We start from the raw sequence: 19,450 nt of genomic DNA on the forward strand, positions 1-19,450 counted from the left end.
GTACTGATGGAGCAAGGTTTCGCACATAAAGCGCCTTGCTTGGACTCAACCCTCACAAAATAACGAGTAATGTATTAAACAATATGTTTCGTCTTACTAACAATGCAAAACACGACATTTCTAGTAATCTGAGGAAGCTTGCATATGTGCTTTTACTAACCGTAACTCAAAAGCATTAAAATGACTGCTGCAATGCGGGAACTTTTCTACGCATGCGTCTGTCATACTCACGTGACATGAGGTATTCTCTCTGCCTGGTGGGAAATTCTTGCTTCTGTGCACTAGAACTAAGATGGCTACTCTGTGTGTTAATATGCTAACAATTGCACTATTGCTTTTATTAAGTTGTTTGTTCTGCATAATCTCTAATGCTTTAGTTAAAATAAAGTAATGGGAATAGAGTAGAGATAAGTGGTATATAGTGCATTCATTTACTCTTTGTTCTAAATTTGTTTCTCTTTGACTTTGCTATTAGCTCGTATTGGGGCCTGATGTCAAGTCAAGTCAAAAACTTTATTCGGAGACATGTAAATCATGTCCATAAAAGTACATACATATAAGACATGTTAAAAGAAAATACACTTTACAATCGCAATCCGCAAAAAATACAGTATGATACATATAACGAATCAAATAACACATTTTCCAAAACCTAGTTTCAATAACAAGACAGTTATGATCACTAACCATATAGTCTACAACCTTGGCATCAGAGCTAAAATGAGCTAGTTCGGAAGACATACAAATAAAATCAATTACAGTGTTCGCCCCCCTCCCCACAAAAGTTGGCAAGCTATCACCCTTCCCATCCTGCTCAATCTCTAAGACCTCCATATCATAGGCGAGTAGGAAGGAGTTCAAAGTTTCTCCATATGTATTGTGTGGGAAATGTGTAGCTGGCTCTCCAACACGGTTCAAAGTGCCACACAACTTTTGATTAGAGAGAGGGCAAACAGAAATGTTAAAATCTCCAACATATATGTACTCAAAAACTGTATTAGAAGCTTTCATCAATTGTTTGATTGCGATGTCTAATTCTAAAATAACCATGTGTCTGCTAGCATCAAAAACATTATTATACATATTAATCAGTAGAATGTTTTTGTCTGCCTCATCAGCTAACCACAGCAGTTGGGAATTATTGCCCACGGTGATATACTCCTTCACCCTAATACGCATTTTCACAGAAATCAGGGTTAGCAAACCACCTTTGGCCCTCCCTGAGGTAGTTGCCACCGCTGGTAGCTCATATGCTACAAAACCATCAAGACCCTTAAAGTTTAGACACCAGGTCTCTTGTAGACATAAGATATCAAATGTTCTGATTAGTTCTAGCCACCCTAATACTTCAAATTTAGAAGCTAGTCCTGCTATGTTCCGACTAGCAATATGGCAAGATGTTGATGCCCCCTCTAAGATATTGCAAGATGTACTCACAGACTTAAGCAGTGTACTACCTATAGTATTTGGGGACTGATTTAGGTCTACTCCTGCGGACGCTTCGGCAATCTCGTGTCTGACCTCTTGTCAATCGCAGTTATTAAGACCAGACAGGGCATCAAACCTGTTATGTAATAGCAGGCTTGGTACTAGGGGAGAAGCCCAGCGGTTATGCATATTCAAGTTATTATCCCATCCTAATGCTGGCGTTTTTGGTAGGGTTACATTTTGCTGTTCCCCATAAAAGAATTTTAATGTTAGGGGAACCACCGTACCTCTTCTACGCTGAGGCGGAAGAATATGCGTTAGGACATTTGGGAGTACTTCAGGGTGTGCAAATGTCACCGCCACACAATCCCCTTTAAATCTTTTGGGGCGATTCCCAATCCAGGGAACGCGTTTAACTGCTTTAATATCGTGCGCCAGTTGCTGTAACCCTCCAGGTGCTAACCTCATATTACCTGAGAGCCAATGGAGGGCCTTACTAGTCAGAGAGCTAAATGACTCGGTAATGCCGTCGTCCAAAAGGGGAACATTAGCTAACACCAGTACAACAGGTGAGGCTTCCTCAATAAACTGCAGTGGGTCTGTACCGTGGACTTGTGCTTGTGGTAAATTTACTATCAACGGACGCCCTTCTGCTGTTGTTACGTGTTGATTATCTTTTGGGGCCGGCATATGGACTTGATTAGTCAGCACACCAGATGTCCCTTCTCCAGCTTGGTTAACCACTTCAGTACTATTTCTTGTTGTTAATAAGGTATTAAGACTGCCTATTTCCTCCGTCAACTTTATTTGCACACCTCCAAGTCTTTTTACTTCAGCCTGCAATTTATCGATTTTAGAGATCAGAGGTTTTATAATTTCATTAAGTTTACCCTCTACAACCTCAAGCAGTTTACTAAACATTTCGTCATCTCCTCTGTTTCTTATAGTCCCTTCCCCTACAGCCTTTTGGGGAGCTCTCGAGGAGCCTGGGGATAATGTTCTTTTCCTTTTCACTCTTGGCCTTGGACCGCCCTGTTTCCGCTGATTCTTCACACAGGTGCGCACAGGCCGGGGTGTGTGCTCAATCGGTGGTGAATCGTCCTCCACCGGACCAGTTACAGTTTCTGGGTCTGAATCTAAAACATTGTCAGTGTCTACATCCAGGGTTACAGGGGATGGTAGCATAATCAATGGCTGGCTACCAGACTCAATGATAGGTGATGCATTTGATGATAAAACCCTGGTTTCCACCAATACGAAAGGACTATCGTCATTTGACAGAGGTAAAGTAGGGCTTAACCTGCGCAAATCTGGTGACTGGCTTAGCCCAAGTGATTCCCTCCTTTGTTCGTTTATTTTCTTTACTGTTTGCACAACATAGTTATCCATGGTGTTTGCGGGCAGAGCAGCAGGTTTCTTTTTGGACATCATCTGTATGTAACGCAGTTAACAAACAAAACAGGGACGACAACAGAGTCTTACTTGTAGGAGCGTCTCTGAAGGAACAGGGGATCGGGCCCTGCCCCTGCCTCTTCCTGTCGATGAGGGCCGTAGAGGGCCCGCCCTTTGCCCGGGCTTCGCCCGGCGTCCCGCGAGACGGGGGTGATGTCAGCTTTATGCGCCGCCTGGCGCGTGATTGACGCGGGCTGCGTCTCCAGGAATGCTGGGAGTTGTAGTATTAGGGCTGCAACCAGCGTCGCGCTCCGCTCGGCGGCCGGACCCAATGATGGAGCTAGGGTCTGGCGGCGGGAGGCGGCTGGTCTTGGGCACAGCTTGGTGAGTTTTCCGCTTTCCTTTCCTCTCTGTTAAGGTCTCCGTTAGGTTTCACAGCGTTTCCCCCACTCGACCGGGGTGATGTCAGCTTTATGCGCCGCCTGGCGCGTGATTGACGCGGGCTGCGTCTCCAGGAATGCTGGGAGTTGTAGTATTAGGGCTGCAACCAGCGTCGCGCTCCGCTCGGCGGCCGGACCCAATGATGGAGCTAGGGTCTGGCGGCGGGAGGCGGCTGGTCTTGGGCACAGCTTGGTGAGTTTTCCGCTTTCCTTTCCTCTCTGTTAAGGTCTCCGTTAGGTTTCACAGCGTTTCCCCCACTCGACCGGGGTGATGTCAGCTTTATGCGCCGCCTGGCGCGTGATTGACGCGGGCTGCGTCTCCAGGAATGCTGGGAGTTGTAGTATTAGGGCTGCAACCAGCGTCGCGCTCCGCTCGCCGGCCGGACCCAATGATGGAGCTAGGGTCTGGCGGCGGGAGACGGCTGGTCTTGGGCACAGCTTGGTGAGTTTTCCGCTTTCCTTTCCTCTCTGTTAAGGTCTCCGTTAGGTTTCACAGCGTTTCCCCCACTCGACCGGGGTGATGTCAGCTTTATGCGCCGCCTGGCGCGTGATTGACGCGGGCTGCGTCTCCAGGAATGCTGGGAGTTGTAGTATTAGGGCTGCAACCAGCGTCGCGCTCCGCTCGGCGGCCGGACCCAATGATGGAGCTAGGGTCTGGCGGCGGGAGGCGGCTGGTCTTGGGCACAGCTTGGTGAGTTTTCCGCTTTCCTTTCCTCTCTGTTAAGGTCTCCGTTAGGTTTCACAGCGTTTCCCCCACTCGACCGGGGTGATGTCAGCTTTATGCGCCGCCTGGCGCGTGATTGACGCGGGCTGCGTCTCCAGGAATGCTGGGAGTTGTAGTATTAGGGCTGCAACCAGCGTCGCGCTCCGCTCGGCGGCCGGACCCAATGATGGAGCTAGGGTCTGGCGGCGGGAGGCGGCTGGTCTTGGGCACAGCTTGGTGAGTTTTCCGCTTTCCTTTCCTCTCTGTTAAGGTCTCCGTTAGGTTTCACAGCCTGATGTAATCTTGCTGCACTTCAAATTGCAATCCTGCGATTGCGCAGAAGAGCTCAAGAGTCCACAAGCCATGGCATTGAAACACGGCCAACTCCTGACTTGCTAGAAGATGTTCTTGGGAACCTTACCTCTTGACCCTTGGAGAGGAAGCTGAACCGAATTGTTATATTACATTGTAGTTCTTATTGATACATTCACTGCCGGGTGGAATAAAAGTGCATGGGAAAATAAAATATTTGGCGGGAACATAAATCTGAATATTGAAGAGCATGACCTCATAAGTGGTATGGTGTGATGACCTCTCCTCATCTTTTGACCAATCAAATTGGGGATATTCACACATTTGCAACATTGGGGGGTGGTACACTGCCCTGGAAAATAGTATAACTAAGGTAGGCTTAGCTTGTTAGATTGTCTGACTTGTCCGAATAGCTGACCTGTCACTGACCCAATGCACTCAATAGGCGATTGAGAGCAGAGGTTCTGGCGGAGCACTCTGTTAGAAGAATCGATAACCAATCAGGGTTCTGGGAAGGAGTTCGATAACCCAATCTGGGTTCCTGAGGGAGAAGATTCACTAACCCAACTGTGTGATGCTGGAGTTGCACTTTAGCTGTGGGTGCCAGTCCTGACCTGCGGTGGTCCTGTTCTGATCCAATTTGGTCCATACTAATCCTGATTCTGGTCTGCACCTGTTTTATCCTGTTGGCACCTGCAGTATCGGAGGTCCTGTCCTTTTCCCAGCCCGTTTCCAGGGTTGGTCTTCACACCATTCTCGGTAAATATAAAGCTGAGCGGGATATGTCATTATGCTGTTTCCATCTTCTTACCCCTCCTATGTTTCAATGCTTATATAACATTTCATGATAATTTCACATCCTCTTGCTTTGATTTTATTCTTTCTAATTGATCAAGCCCTGATTAATCAAGTATTGGACATTGACAGTTAAAGAAATTATTTAGCTAAAGCGTTTAATCCTCCCCCGATTCTGTGGTTGGTTATTTCATGAGTGCAAATGTTTATTTACTACCTATTTTCTTGCTAACTCCCTTGATCCCTTAGGAGTCTAGGTACCGGTGACAAGGATTGGTAAGTCAAGGTATAGGTCCTAAAAGGTTAAATTAATCACTGGTTAAGAGTAGGTTTACCTGTTCAAAGTGTGTATGTTTTATGGGCCCAGATGAGTATGGTAAAATCTTGGGCAGGTGTGCCTGCGATTTATCAGCACATAGTCCCAGTCACATTATAAAGTGCCACATTAAAATAAAACAGAGCATTTGAAATATACCCAATTTTCTTTATTGTTCTCAGATTTCCCTTACATTTATTACTAAAAATATACTTACTTAAGAGAACCCATTTGAAAGTGCAATGCCTCTAACATATACAAATGATCCCCTTATTTTTTCAAGTCTTTCGCGACAAGTCCAAACTCTTTATATAATATTTTTGTTTGAAATGTGAAATCTGTGTGGTTAATTAGAAATTGTTCATCGAGAGAAATCAGAGACACTCTAATTTTTTTAGTTTCTATAAACTGTAGCATAATCAATTAAACAATATTTTAAATACAAGCAAAACAACCCCATTTGCCAAATGCAGTTTATCCTCTGAATTACAGTGTGTTTGCTTCAAAACAAAAAGACTCATATGTCTAAGTTATTATATCATAACTGGAATCATTCCAGGATATCTTCACATCCTCTGGGTATAAGTGAATGTGATGGGAACCTTTATGAGCAGATGAATAGGTTTGAGCATTGATGCGATTAATATATGTGCCTTGCTTCAGTATGATTTTATTTAGATGTGTACACTCCAAATTCGAATTACATCCCTATAAATAATGAGAAGGGCATAACAAGCATTTTAACAAAGATATATGGTAAACAGTCAAAATATCGAATTTTTAATTTTGACGTACACTTATATCGAGTTGCTAATATCGATGGGACAGAATATCGATGTCCAGAATATCGATGGCCAGAATATCGACCCTAAGGTAAGTTATATCGAAATTACTTATATCGATAGCATATATATCGATGTAAGTAATTTCGATTTACTAATATGTGTTAGAAATTTTAGTTAAGTATTTAAATTAATTGTTATAATATGTGTTTAATATGTTTTTATAAATAAAAAATATATAAAAGTAAATAATATGTTTTACTACCAGAGCGGGTTGTGGGTTTTTAGGGGAATAGGGTGGGAAGTAATTTATTTGTAATTAAAAAATTATTTTTTAATGATTAATTTATTTTGCAATTAAATATTAATTGGTAATGAATTATTTTAATTGATTAATTGATTAATTAATTGATAATTTATGTATATTTTTAAGTAAATTATATGTTTTACTACTGGAGCGGGTTGTGGGTTTATAGGGGAATAGGGTGGGAAGTAATTTGTAATTAAATAATTATTTTTTTATGATTAATTTATTTTGCTATTAAATATTAATTGCCAATGAATTATTTTAATTGATTAATAGAATAATTAATTGATAATTTATGTATAATTTTAACTAAATTATATGTTTTACTACTGGAGTGGGTTGTGGGTTTATAGGGGAATAGGGTGGGAAGTAATTTAATTGTAATATTAATTAATTTTGGGTAAAGGAGTATTTTTAGGGTTCAGGGTCAGTTTTGGGTTTTTGGGTGAAGGAGTATTTTTAGGGTTCAGGGTCAGTTTTCAGTTTTTGGGTAAAGGGGTATTTTTAGGGTTCAGGGTCAGTTTTCAGTTTTTGGGTAAAGGGGTATTTTTTGGGTTCAGGCTCAGTTTTCAGTTTTTGGGTAAAGGGATATTTTTAGGGTTTAGGGTCAGTTTTTAGTTTTTGGGTAAAGGGGTATTTTTAGGGTTCAGGGTCAGTTTTCAGTTTTTGGGTAAAGGGGTATTTTCAGGGTTCAGGGTCAGTTTTCAGTTTTTCGGCGAAGGGGTATTTTTAGGGTTCAGGGTCAGTTTTCAGGTTTTGGGTAAAGGGGTATTTTTTGGGTTCAGGGTCAGTTTTCAGTTCTTGGGTAAAGGGGTATTTTTTGGGTTCAGGGTCAGTTTTCAGTTTTTGGGTAAAGGGGTATTTTTAGGGTTCAGGGTCAGTTTTAGGTTTTTGGGTAAAGGGGTATTTTTAGGGTTCAGGGTCAGTTTTCCCTACTGTTGCACCCACTGGAGTGGGAATAGTAATTATTGTTAAGTAAGTATATATTATATATGATTTTTAATTTTTTTTTTTTTAATTAAATATGTATTATTATTTTTTTATCATTATTACATATATTTAAATATGTTTAAGTAATTAATAAGTATTATTTACAGTATTTTTTATGTTATTTTAAATCCAAAAAAAAACGATATATTTGACAACGATATTTTTAACATCAATATTATTTTTTCGATATTTTGGTACTTACCATGTTGTACATAGGGCGTCGATATTTTTGCTATCGATATAATTACGCCGATATTTGTGTAGGTCGAAATTCTGTCTGTCGAAATTCTGTCATAGATCCAAGATATATATATATATATATTTATTCTTCCTATAACAAATTATGATACTGCCTACAATTAACCAACAGACATTCTGGTAGTGAAACAGAAAATGATGTGGATCATTTTGGGTGAAGACACATAGTATTAAGACAAAACTTCAATGCAATTTCCACCGTCTTCATATAATGTTTGAGCTGCATCCTTATGCACATCTGGGATATTTCAGCTGACCAAACATGCACTGTACTCTAACCCCAGAAATCCCATCCAAGGGTGCATTATAAAAACCCCTCTTACATCTAAATTCAATGTAGTCCCCATGGAAGAAAAATTGCCTGTTATCAAAATTCCATCGAAGTTCCAGGTTGTTTTTTTCAATTTCATCCAGGGATAATATGCAGGGTTCTAGAAGAGAACACAGTGTCACATATAATGTTATTGACAATTGTGCCACACTAGTTGATCAAACAGTGACAACACCAACATTTTCTTACATGTTGAAGCAATAAGCATACATTTTTGTAACAGCATGCGGATAATCCTTGGACTATGTTATCTCAACTGTATCTTGAGGTGCAGGAGAGGTTGTGTGTGTATGCATCTCTATGTGTGTATGGTGCGCACATGTGTGTTTGATTTTCTGAGCTGCAAATCAAACCATTGCCCATTCCAACAAGTAACCCAATAATGTGCTGGAGTACTAACCATTTTCATACATCAAAGGAATATCAGGTTGACTATTGTAGCAGGCTCATTAACAAAACGTCTTTATCCTGCAAAATAGCTCAGCAGAGAATATTTTATTAAGAAATTCAATCTTCTCCATCATTTATGGTACAAGTTTGTGTTTTGGACATCCCTTTAGAGTGGATTTCATCTTTACTTTTGAAAACGGATTAATATACATTAAATTGTGAGACCTGTCAACCCCTGATCAAAAAACAATTGAATGGAATGTTGGGCAGAAAATTATTGGTATTCAAACTTAAGTCAAGAAATCTATCAATCACTTTAAAATTTCAAACAATGTTCCCAAGAGTTCTGCTAATCACTACAATTTTTAATGTGTGTATTCATTTGAGATGTCATCAGTGATGTCATGAGTGATGTCACTGACCATGTCATGAGTGATGTAATATGTGACGTCATCAGCAGTGCATTGCGGGTGTGCGAGTTATAGTTAGCTGAACTAACTATAACGGGGGGATTTCAATGGTTTTGTATGAGTGAAATGTCCAGCTAACTATAACATGTGTGAAACCTATGGTTTTTTCAATGAATTTCTAAGGTTTTTTAAATGCTAATTCTTAACTATAACGTGGCTGAAAGCTATGTTTTTTTCAGTCAATATATATATATATATATATATATATATATATATATATATATATATATTATATATATATATATACTACTAGTATAAAGAGAGAACAGAAACCTTGTGGAAAGGTAAACTTGGGAACCACAGCGCCAATACACACACCCAATACATTGTTGGAATCCTCAGGGTGTGTAGATGGACATAGGCGAATTTAACAAAAAATTATACGTAAATTAAAAAAATTAAATTTACAAACAAAGTAGTCCCCTAAAACTAGCGCCGGCCGCGACGTAGTGCTGACCGCGACCTACACCTGCGTGATGATGACAGGCGGGGAGGAGTGGTGACGAGCGGCGAGGAGTGGCGCGGCGGCTCAGGTAAGGCGAGGCGGGTGGCGGTCCGGGCAATGTCGGGGTGGGCGGGGGCCCGGGAGTGGTGGTGAAGTCCCGAGCGCGGCTGAGGTAAGGCAGAGGCGGGAGGCAGGCGGGCGGGAGGCGGGAGGCAGGCGGGCAAACGTGCGGGCGGGGGGCGATATAGGCAATGTCGGGGCGGGCCTGGGGCAGTAATATTTTAAATAGGGGGGTCCGTGACAGCACGGACCCCACAGCCCCGGGGACCACCACCTCTCAGGGCTTTTTTAATGTTGGGAGGGGGTCACGCGGCCTCCCTCCTGGAGCTCTTGATGGCCCTGGGGTCCGACACCTCCGAGGGCCGGCTCCTGCAGTGTCCCGGGACACTGCTGTTTGCTATGGTAGGGCAGAAGCATCGCTGCTTCAACTTTAGCACAGCAAATTGCTTTCCTATTTGAAAGAGAGAGCAAACTAATATGCTGTCTTTTTTAAGTAGGAAAGTAGATTGCTTTTTGTTAGAGAGAGGAGCTAATAAACTGCTCTCTCTGACAAACCAATGCCGGCTCTCGAACGACGCGGGGAGCTGGCTGGGACCGTGGGGGTATTGGGGTTCCCCACATGGTCCCAAATGTTATTTTTGGAGTCCCAGGGGATGGGGTCCCTTTGCAGCTCCTTAAACATTCATGTGGCGATGCACTCGAGTTTACCAGAGCGTGCGCCCAGTGCATTCTGGGAACGTAGGCGGCCCCGGGAATTGTTGCGAATCTAGCAAAGGGCAAGTAGCGTTCCCGGCGCTCGGACATTAAATCCTCACATTCTTAACTCCGTGTGGTTATTAGGAGCAGATCGTTATAATTCTGTTTTTTTTGTGTTTTTACTTTTCTGTTTTTTTGTGTTTTGTCAACAAGTTTTTTTTAAAAGCAAAAAAATGGAACTGGAACTCAAAAAGTGTCCAACAGGAACAAAAGAATGAATAAAAAGAAACTAATGTCAAGGACAGCGATGCTCCTGCTTTCTGCGTTTTATCAGGTCGATAGACTGTGCCCCGTAACACAAAAGTTTATTGCAATAAATGTATAGAATTTTATCTTTAGCAAAATCTGGATCAATTTGTGGGTGTGGACTGCTTGCTGAAAATGCTGCTGCAGCAGTTGATGTGCTTGCAGTAGCAGGTGGGTTGTCCTGCAACCTCCGTGTTGCAGCTCGAGCAAAGTTGTTGGCGTGCAAGTTCTTCACGTGTAGCTCCAAATTTGCTGTGCCAAAGGGGTATTTTTTGGATGGATCACCCCTTGAAAGGGTTGTTTGGCAAATTTTACAGGTTACTTTTGGAGCATTAACCTCTTTTTTGCTCTTCTGGAAAAGTAAAAAACTGCCAAATTAGAGCTTCTTTCCTCTTCTTTGGAGGTTCTTTAGGAATTAAGTATTCCTCTAAAGAATGGCTGGAAGATGAGTCCATTGCTGTTATTATGGTAATCTTCCTTCTATTTGACAAGATTCTCCGAAGAGATGCTTCTTCTTATAAAGTCAAGGTAGAATGATTAAAATGGGATGGAAATTTTAACAGTTGGACTAGGAACTGTTATGAACCAATCAAATCTCTTCTTTTAAAGTCACATGACTTTGCGTACGCTTACACTGTGCTTATGGTGCTCTTACGATGCGAGTACGGATGACGTTCCACTGTAATTGCCTTTAAAAGTAATATACGGTTGTTCAAAGTTTAAAAAAACTACTTTAATAACTACCCTATATAATGTATTCTGTTAGTATGTTCATTAAATACATAAATATATGTTTTTAAACAATTAAAAACATTTGCGTCTTTCGCGTACAGGGCGCCGTACATGATGTCACACGGAAGCTTTAATGCGACGCGTAACGTGAAAGCGTATTCGTAGCGTATGCTGAGAATGATTAGCATTACAAACTATGGTGCGATCACTCTCTCACTGTCAAATCAGAGCACAGGGCACTCTATGAGAATGGTTACAAGTGGTCACTCATTGGAGATCCGATTCAGCTGTGTGGCTTATCCACGGTATTATAACGTTATCTTTTAGCCTGTTTAAGTTTGAGGTTTGCATAAAATACTATGCTATAGGCAGATATGGATCTTCAGGCAGCGATAATCTCCATGAAGCTTTGAAAGTGGAGACCACTCGGTCACCCCGAACGTATGGCTGGGTGCCCCGATCCCCCGGGAAGCCTTTGCGGGTGGGGGGCGTGTCCCGGCTGGTATGCCCATAGCGGTGTGGTTGGAGCACGCCCCCGCCGCCTAAAAGGGTTGTCCTAACACCCGCCCGGAAGTCCGTGCACCTCTGGGCGGGATGGGGATGCTGCCCCGCCTTCCCGCTGCAAGATAAAAGGCGCGGGAATCCAGGCAAGCGTCCTCTTGTTCCTGCGCTCTGAAGGCTGCACCCATCGTCGCTCCTGAGCCCTCAAGGGAACAAGCTGCATTTTTTGAACGTGTAATCGTTGTTTTTCTGTTTCAGTGGTCAAGGCGTAGCTGGAGTACGAGTCATTACTGGAGAACAGGCAGAGGTCAAACAGAACGCAGATATGCCTGGTAAGAAGAGTGGAAAGAGCTCCGAGATGGAACGAATGCTGCGCACACTGGTGAACCAAGTGTCGGCGATGGACAGGAAGTTCGGTAAAGTAGACCAGTTGGGTCGCGGTTTAGCGGCCCTCCGGAAACAAGTGGAGGCCCAAGCAGGGCCCTCAGGGCGACCTAAGAGGATCTTGGGGCCTGCTTTGCCAAACATTACCCCAGGGGGGATAAGGGGAAAAAGAAGAAGGGGAAAGCGGGTCCTAGCGAGGCCCCAGTCCTGATGGAGGTCCCGGTAGTCCCAGTAGCACCAGCGTCCAGCCCAGTACCCACACCGGATGGGGGATTGCCAATCCCTGTGGTTATCATGCCGCTAGATAACGACCAAATGCCTCCCGAACTAGCGATTCAGTTGGTGGCTGTGTTACCTTGGTTAAAGAAGGGAGCTGGGGGAACCGCGGCTGTGGAAGATCCAGCCGAGGAAGCTAGGCAGATTATCGAACAGCTCAGGCAGACAAGGGGCGCTGGAGCAACGAACGTGCCTTCTATCTCTCCACAGGTGGCGAACCCGGCCACGGTCGAAAATCGGAATAAGTCGATGGACTCGACCGGAGGTACATCAGAAGCCGGTAAGAGATCGCTCCCAATAATAGGGGAGGGCGCTGTACCATTAAGGCGGGAATGCCTGGCGCAACATGTTCCTATGGCAACGAAGGAGGTGGTGTGGGGAAACAAGTATATAAATATGTTTTCATTGTTGACAGACAATCGTGAGTTGGAATTTGCCAAAACTCAGAAGGATTTATGGCACCCCAGTGTATGGAGGGCAAAGATGGCTGAATTCAGGGTGGAAGAGTCCATGATGAACTGGATCAGGGCTTTCTCTGTTTTTGTAGCGATTGTGGGTTAGGGAACACCAGAACTGTTGGGAGACCTTGCTTGTTACCAGAGAAGGATCACGGGCTTCCATGAGAAGTATGGAGGAGAAGAATGGAAAGGGTATGATGTGGCATTTAGAAAAGCAAAATAGTTTAATGAAACACTGACTTGGGATTGTTTAGACACTGTATCTTGGCATGCACAGTTCCTGCCGGGCGCGGCGGGTGGATCAGGGTCTAGTGCAAACCGCTCCAGGGCCTTTCAGCAGAAACATCCACAGCCCTTTCGACTAACCTACGGGGGAGATACTCCGTCTAGATCGGGCGGGAATGGGAATAAGCGAGGGGTGTGTTGGGGTTTTAACAAAGGAACGTGTAACAGGCAACAGGGAACATGCAGGTTCAGGCATGCCTGCGCAGGTTGTGGTAACACCTCCCACCCCGAGACGAGCTGCCGATCCAGAGGCAATAATACTGGAGGAAAAGGGGGTACCAAGCAGGATTGACACGCCGCCTCCGAGGTCCAAGCAATCGTCCGTGGATATTCTGGCTTTGACTCCCTGGCTGAACAAATACCCTGATCACGTGTCCGCTGGGATCCTGCGAGATGGCTTCTCGTATGACTTCAGGATCCCGGCGGGTGATTTTCGGGGGTCCTCCTCATGCAAAAACCAACTATCGGTTCAGCACAACCCGGCAGTGGCCGCCACACAAATCGCAAAAGAGGTTCGTTTGGGGCGGGTTGCAGGACCGTTCGGTGAACCACCAACGGCCAATTTTGTGTGTTCCCCATTAAGGGTAGTTCCCAAGAAGGAGCCGGGAGAATTCAGGCATCGAGACGCACGAGACTGTCAGCAGAGGTTCGCCAGGACATGCTCATTTGGCTGGCATTCCTGGCAGATTTCAACGGCCGAGTAGTCTGGAGCAAAGCCCCGGCTTCGTCGGCAGAACTAGGTTTATGGACAGACTCTGCGGGCAGTGTGGGGTTTGGCGCGATCCTTGGTAACCGGTGGTCGGCCCATAAATGGCCAGCATGGTGGGAAACAAGTGGTTTGACAAGCAACATTGGCTTTCTAGAGCTATTCCCCATCTGGGTAGCACTGTCGGCCTGGCCAGAAGAGTTCCGAGACCGCTCGGTGGTATTTTGGTCCGATAACATGACTGTGGTTGAGTGCATTAACCAGCAGGCAGCACGCTGCAAGTGGATATTGCGATTGTTGAAAGAAATTGTGTTGTAATGCTTGAGACTAAATGTACAATTCAGGGCAAAACATGTGCCGGGAGTACTGAATAATGCAGCTGATGCGCTCTCTCGTTTCAAACTGCAGGCTTTCAGGAATAGTTTACCCTTAGCGGAGCTAGTGGCAGCGCCATTTACCGAAGCATTGTGGCAAATCGGCGCCCCAGACTACAAAACCTCGTGGCAGCCAGTTTAGTGCCCAGGACAAGAAAAGCTTATGAAGGGGCTTCCGCTCGTACTGCACCTTTTTGGGTCCTGCATGGGAGCATAGATGGGGTCAGGAGGGGTCCTTTACCCAATTTTTAGTGGCACTTCATGAGGAGGGCCGGTCGGCGGCAACCGCCAGTCGGTATAAGGCTGCCATATCATTTATGGCTCAGCTCCATGGGATCAGGGACCCGACGGACTCCTTTGTAGTCAGAAAGGCGCTGCGCGGCTAGCGGCGCTGCGCGGCTGGCGGCGCCTAGAGGGGCGCAAAAAGGATACCAGGCACCCAACAGGATTTGACAGATTGACCTCCTTGTTGGCTAAACTGAAGGAGACATGCTCCTCACCTAGCGAGGTTGTACTATTCCGGGCAGCATTTGCGTTGGCGTTCTATGGGGCCCTGCGGGTAAGCGAACTAGTGGCTGCCAACAAAAGAGATAAGGAGGGGGGTCTGCGCAGGGATCACACGCAAGTGAGGGGGATTCCCTGCTGATCACGATAGCCAGGTCAAAGATGGACCAGGAGGCTCAGGGGAATAGCATTGTGTTGCAGCGCGCTCCAGGTAGTCCCTGTTGTCCAGTGAGGCATGTTGAGGCCTACCTAAAGCATAGGTTGACAATGTGGAGGGGCCTTGCTGCGACATGCTGACGGCACCCCGTTAACAAAGTTTCAGTTCCAGTGGGTGCTGGCAATCACGATTGCAGCAGCGGGCTTGAACCTGATTGATTTTGGGACCCATTCATTCAGGATAGGGGCCGCTACAGAAGCAACGGCTCGGGGTCTGCAGGAAGACAATGTTAAACAATTAGGCCGCTGGTCTTCGAATTGTTTCAAACGGTACGTGCGGCTGCACATGTGGTAAATTACTGAAGAAGTGCACTCAAGCTTGTTGTCTTTCGTTTGGATTACAGTTTCACGAGCCTGTGACGCAGGGCGAAAATTGGGACCGGCCCAGTATCAGCTAACCACCACTTCAGGAACAAGGAATGGAAGACGAGTGGTCTGGGTCGTGGGCCACTCATACGTGAGGCGGGCCACGGACATATTCAAGGCAGGTGATGCGATCCACACATCTGAGGAATATGGTTTCAGGGTGTCCTTCCATGGGAAGGGCGGCCTGTGTATTGACTGACTGCAAAGTTTTGTGAAAGAATTGTTAGGGCGGCACAGGTCACCGCCATATGTAGTCATACTGCACATTCGGGGCAATGACTTGGTAAGGTTGGGCAGACGGGCTTTAATTGAGCACATACTTTCTGCAGTTAGTTGGTTAGCAAAGACGCTCCCTGGATGTACAATAGCTTGGTCTCACATGATTCGGAGGAGGGTATGGCGAGGTGGATTGTCCACAACAGCTTTGAACCATTCAGTAAAGAGGGTCAACAATAAAATGGAGAAATTGTTTCGCTCTGCTCATCTTCAAAGCATATCTCATGGGTGCATCTGGGGGGGATCACTGTTATTCAGATGATGGAGTACGCCAGTCCAGGGTGGGGAATGACTTATTGATAGGAGACATGATAGCTTGGCTAGTGGAGTTGAGGAGACATGACCTATAGGAGGTGTGGGGGGCCAGATAGTCGGTCAACTATCTGGCCTGTGGCGGTAAGGTCATGATCGGTGAGCAGTGATTTCAAGGTCCCTAGGGGGGTGCCACCCATTATGGATGGGAGCGCCCGGGGGGAGGCGGCCATTGGCCCCTCCCACGGGGGGCACCCGTTACGAATGGGATCGCCCAGGGGGAGACGGCCATAGGCCCCTCCCAGGGGGAGACGGCTATATGCCCCTCCCACAAATTTCCCGGGGGCCGGATATTCGCTCCGGCGGAAAGAGAGTGCGGGGAAAGGGGGGGGAGTCCACGCTGTCCTTCTTACGGATACCCCGCACGGGAACTCGGACGACCTTAAGATGGCGTCGAGTGAAAGGGGGCCCCCATAACAAGGGAAGTTACAGTTGGCTACGAGGGTAAAGTCCTCTGCGCATGTGCCACTCACACGTGAGGGCGGAAATTGGTGATAGGAATCTGACACGGGTTAAGACCTTGCCGTTGGACCCTAACGATAGGATGTACAAAATTCCTGAAATGCATTATGTCATGATGTTAGACTCGGTTAGGAAAATCTTTGTATTAGAGATTTGTTAAGGTTAGCCTGGATACCTGTCTTCATCAAATGTAATGAAAGTTGAATTTTGTACTTGATACATGAAACGTTTTAATTTAAAGTTTTAAATTTTGTTTCATATTTGAATAAATATGGCCAGGGGGGTCGTGAGGCCCCCCTGCCTTCCAAAAGTTCAAACTGTGTCTGTCTCCTACCATTGGGATTGGTGGTGGAAGGGGTGGCGGACATCCCGGACCATATGGTTATTACCATTTCCATATAGGTGCCTGAGGGAGGGAAAAGAAGTTTATCTGAATGGCGAGGATCGCACAATAGCACCAGATCACTCCTTAATTTGTAGACACATACAATTGCATGGCTCTTGTAATCAAGATGGGCCTAATTTGGCCTGAGTTTTGAAAGGCACTCCGACACCTGCTATCATAACAATGTTCAGTTTACTGGCAAACGGGAGTTATTTACTTTGAAATAATGCAGATTGTTGTGCGATGTTAGCAGGCATCGCTTACATGATTGCTGTAACTGAGTGTGTGGTTTGCTATGAAAAAGTTGTGTTTACTCCTCTGGATGGGAAGCTGGATGTTTCCATTTAAAGTTATAAGCAGTGGCCTTGTGACTTCTTTTCAAACTATATTTGGTGTCTTCTAGGCATTTTTTCTTTGATATTTTTCAAACATCTTTGGTGGATTCCCCTTAATACTAGCATTAGTTGTCGGTGTGCTTCTATTAATTTGTTTACTTAAATATGGATGCACATCCTGCAGCACACGGCTGTTGCTGGTCCACAACCTAATGATTAGTTATTACGTAGCGCTGCCTCTGGCTACATTTAGTGCAGCTTATGGATTATCGTTTCGATTTTCGTTTTTCACATGCATTCAACCTGTCTTCCATTGCCTGAGCTGCGATTTTGACTGGGCCATGGATTTGTGTCTGCAGTACGGTGTCTCCCAACGCGGATTATGACTAGCTGATGAGCCCCTTAGTGGTTCATGACTTGCCCTGCTCTGGCGGCGTGATTATGGCCTTAGCAGAATTACATGGAATAATAGGACGTTGGAATGTTTTTGCAGTGGAGCATGACCTCTTGGCAAGCAGTTACATTGAAGATGACCCGAGTTTTCCTCCGATGGTGATAGAGGCTCCGGTCATTGAGGAACATGTATGTTCATTCCTACTATTGAATTGGATGCCTGAAATGTTTTCAGATGAGAACAATAACTTCCTCTTGGAGGCTGTTGCTACATACTGTGCTTATACGCTGTTGGTATAAGACTCTTTGATTTTTCTACCTATTCTTTATTATTTAGTTACTGCTTTCTATGAAACAGCGAATCATTTTTTTTGCAAATTTGAACTTGACTCTGCTTTTCAGGCTTGGACTCTGTGTTCATAATTCGCCCACGCTTATATCACGTACTTCGATCAAGGAAGGGTGTCTTGGGGCTGAGTCTTGCACTGACACCGTGGTAAGTTAGCATGGGTTTATTAGAAGCTTAAAAGCCATTTTTGCTTTCCTGGTCTGCTTTGCACACGACACACTTGCAATATTGTTTAGAGAAGGCTGAGTATTTTGCTTCACATGAGAATAATTTGTTATGCTACATTTGTAGACTGCCTCGCTAGTTTAGTGTGTATAGTGAGAGCATGGAACATCAAGGTTATCTTGGAGACTGTGTCTGTTATTCGGAATGATCCTCGCACGTTTGAGCCATAACACATATGCAGCTGTGGCCACCTCTTATTCTGGCGCGTTTAATAATGCACTGTGCCGGCATGATTCCACACAGCTGGAGAACATTTGTATCCTGACAGTTTGTGCAGAATTCAATGTGATCCACTACTGCTGAGTACCAGAGGTATGGGTCCGCCCATGTAATCCTATGAGACAGTCTGTAGTTATAAACTAACCTGCTAGGTAGGGAGGGTGAAATCTAGGTATATTTTAAATCTGTTTCCCTTTGTATTTTATGAAATAGTAACAATGCTGACAACCTTGTTTCTGATAATATGTTTACTTGTATTATCTAAGGTACCGCGCATGAGATTACGGCGTTAGAAATAAACATTTCAAACTTGCACGTGTCTTTATTTATTCCTTGTTTTGGACTGGTGTAAGAGTATAACGAAAGAGTGCTCTTGTTATCCACCTTAGTTGAGGTAATCTAAGTACATGTTCTGGGTTGACTAGTCATTGGTGTTTTTGCTATAGGATGAAGAACCAATGAGTCACTGATTGCTAGTCTGATAGGAGGTTTGGGTACTAAGGTGGGTTTTGGAACACCGTAATTCACTGAGGTCCTAAGTCTTTATGCCCAGTTCTGTGTAGGAGCAGAATCCGTGCAACAGTAGTTACAACAAAAAGGCTTTGAGTTTGAATCAGAATATCAAATTGAAGAATAATTGATAACCCCAGCCAAGAAAGGGTGCAAGTGTGCAAATTTCACTGTGACTTTGGTTGTTACAATAAAAAGGCTCGATAAAGGCCTGAACTTTGAATTTCAATTAAAGAAGAACAAATTGATAACCCCAGCCAAGAAAGGCAGCAAGTAGGTGTGTGTATGTGTGGATGATGTGTTGATTGAGTTGAAGATGAATAAGGTGAAAAATAAGAAAGGCTGCAGACATGCAAACTTTCCACTTCTCATCAGCAGTGCATTGCGGGCGTGCAAGTTATAGTTAGCTGAACTAACTATAACGGGGAATTTTAAAGGTTTTGTATGAGTGAAATGTCCAGCTAACTATAACATGTGTGAAACCTATGTTTTTTTTAATTATTATATAAGTATATATAAATATATATATATATATTCACTGAAAAAACCATAGGTTATAGACCATATATAGTTCGGAATTCGCATTTACAAAACCTTATTTTACTCACACAAAACCATTGAAATTCCATATATAGTTAGTTGCACTAACTATATATCGCGCACCCGCAATCCACTGCTGATGATGTCACATATTACATCATTCATGACATGGTCAGTGACATCACTGATGACATCAGTGATGACATCTCAAATGACATCAC

At 44.5% G+C, this 19,450-nt stretch overlaps 1 protein-coding gene across 2 annotated transcripts in view; it reads right to left on the reverse strand.

Moving 5' to 3' along the window:
* Positions 1 to 494: 494 nt before the first annotated feature.
* Positions 495 to 19,450, reverse strand: part of F13B (coagulation factor XIII B chain) — a 286,489-nt gene continuing 267,533 nt past the window's right edge. For both annotated transcript variants that reach the window (XM_086955282.1, XM_086955274.1), the window contains one exon: positions 495 to 8,154. In XM_086955282.1, coding sequence (XP_086811408.1) covers positions 7,952 to 8,154 — 203 coding nt within the window. In that variant the 3' untranslated portion in view covers positions 495 to 7,951. The remainder of the gene's footprint in view (positions 8,155 to 19,450) is intronic.

Source organism: Lissotriton vulgaris, chromosome 1_1 (assembly GCF_964263255.1).
Source record: "Lissotriton vulgaris chromosome 1_1, aLisVul1.2, whole genome shotgun sequence".
In the NCBI taxonomy this organism is placed as follows: domain Eukaryota; kingdom Metazoa; phylum Chordata; class Amphibia; order Caudata; family Salamandridae; genus Lissotriton; species Lissotriton vulgaris.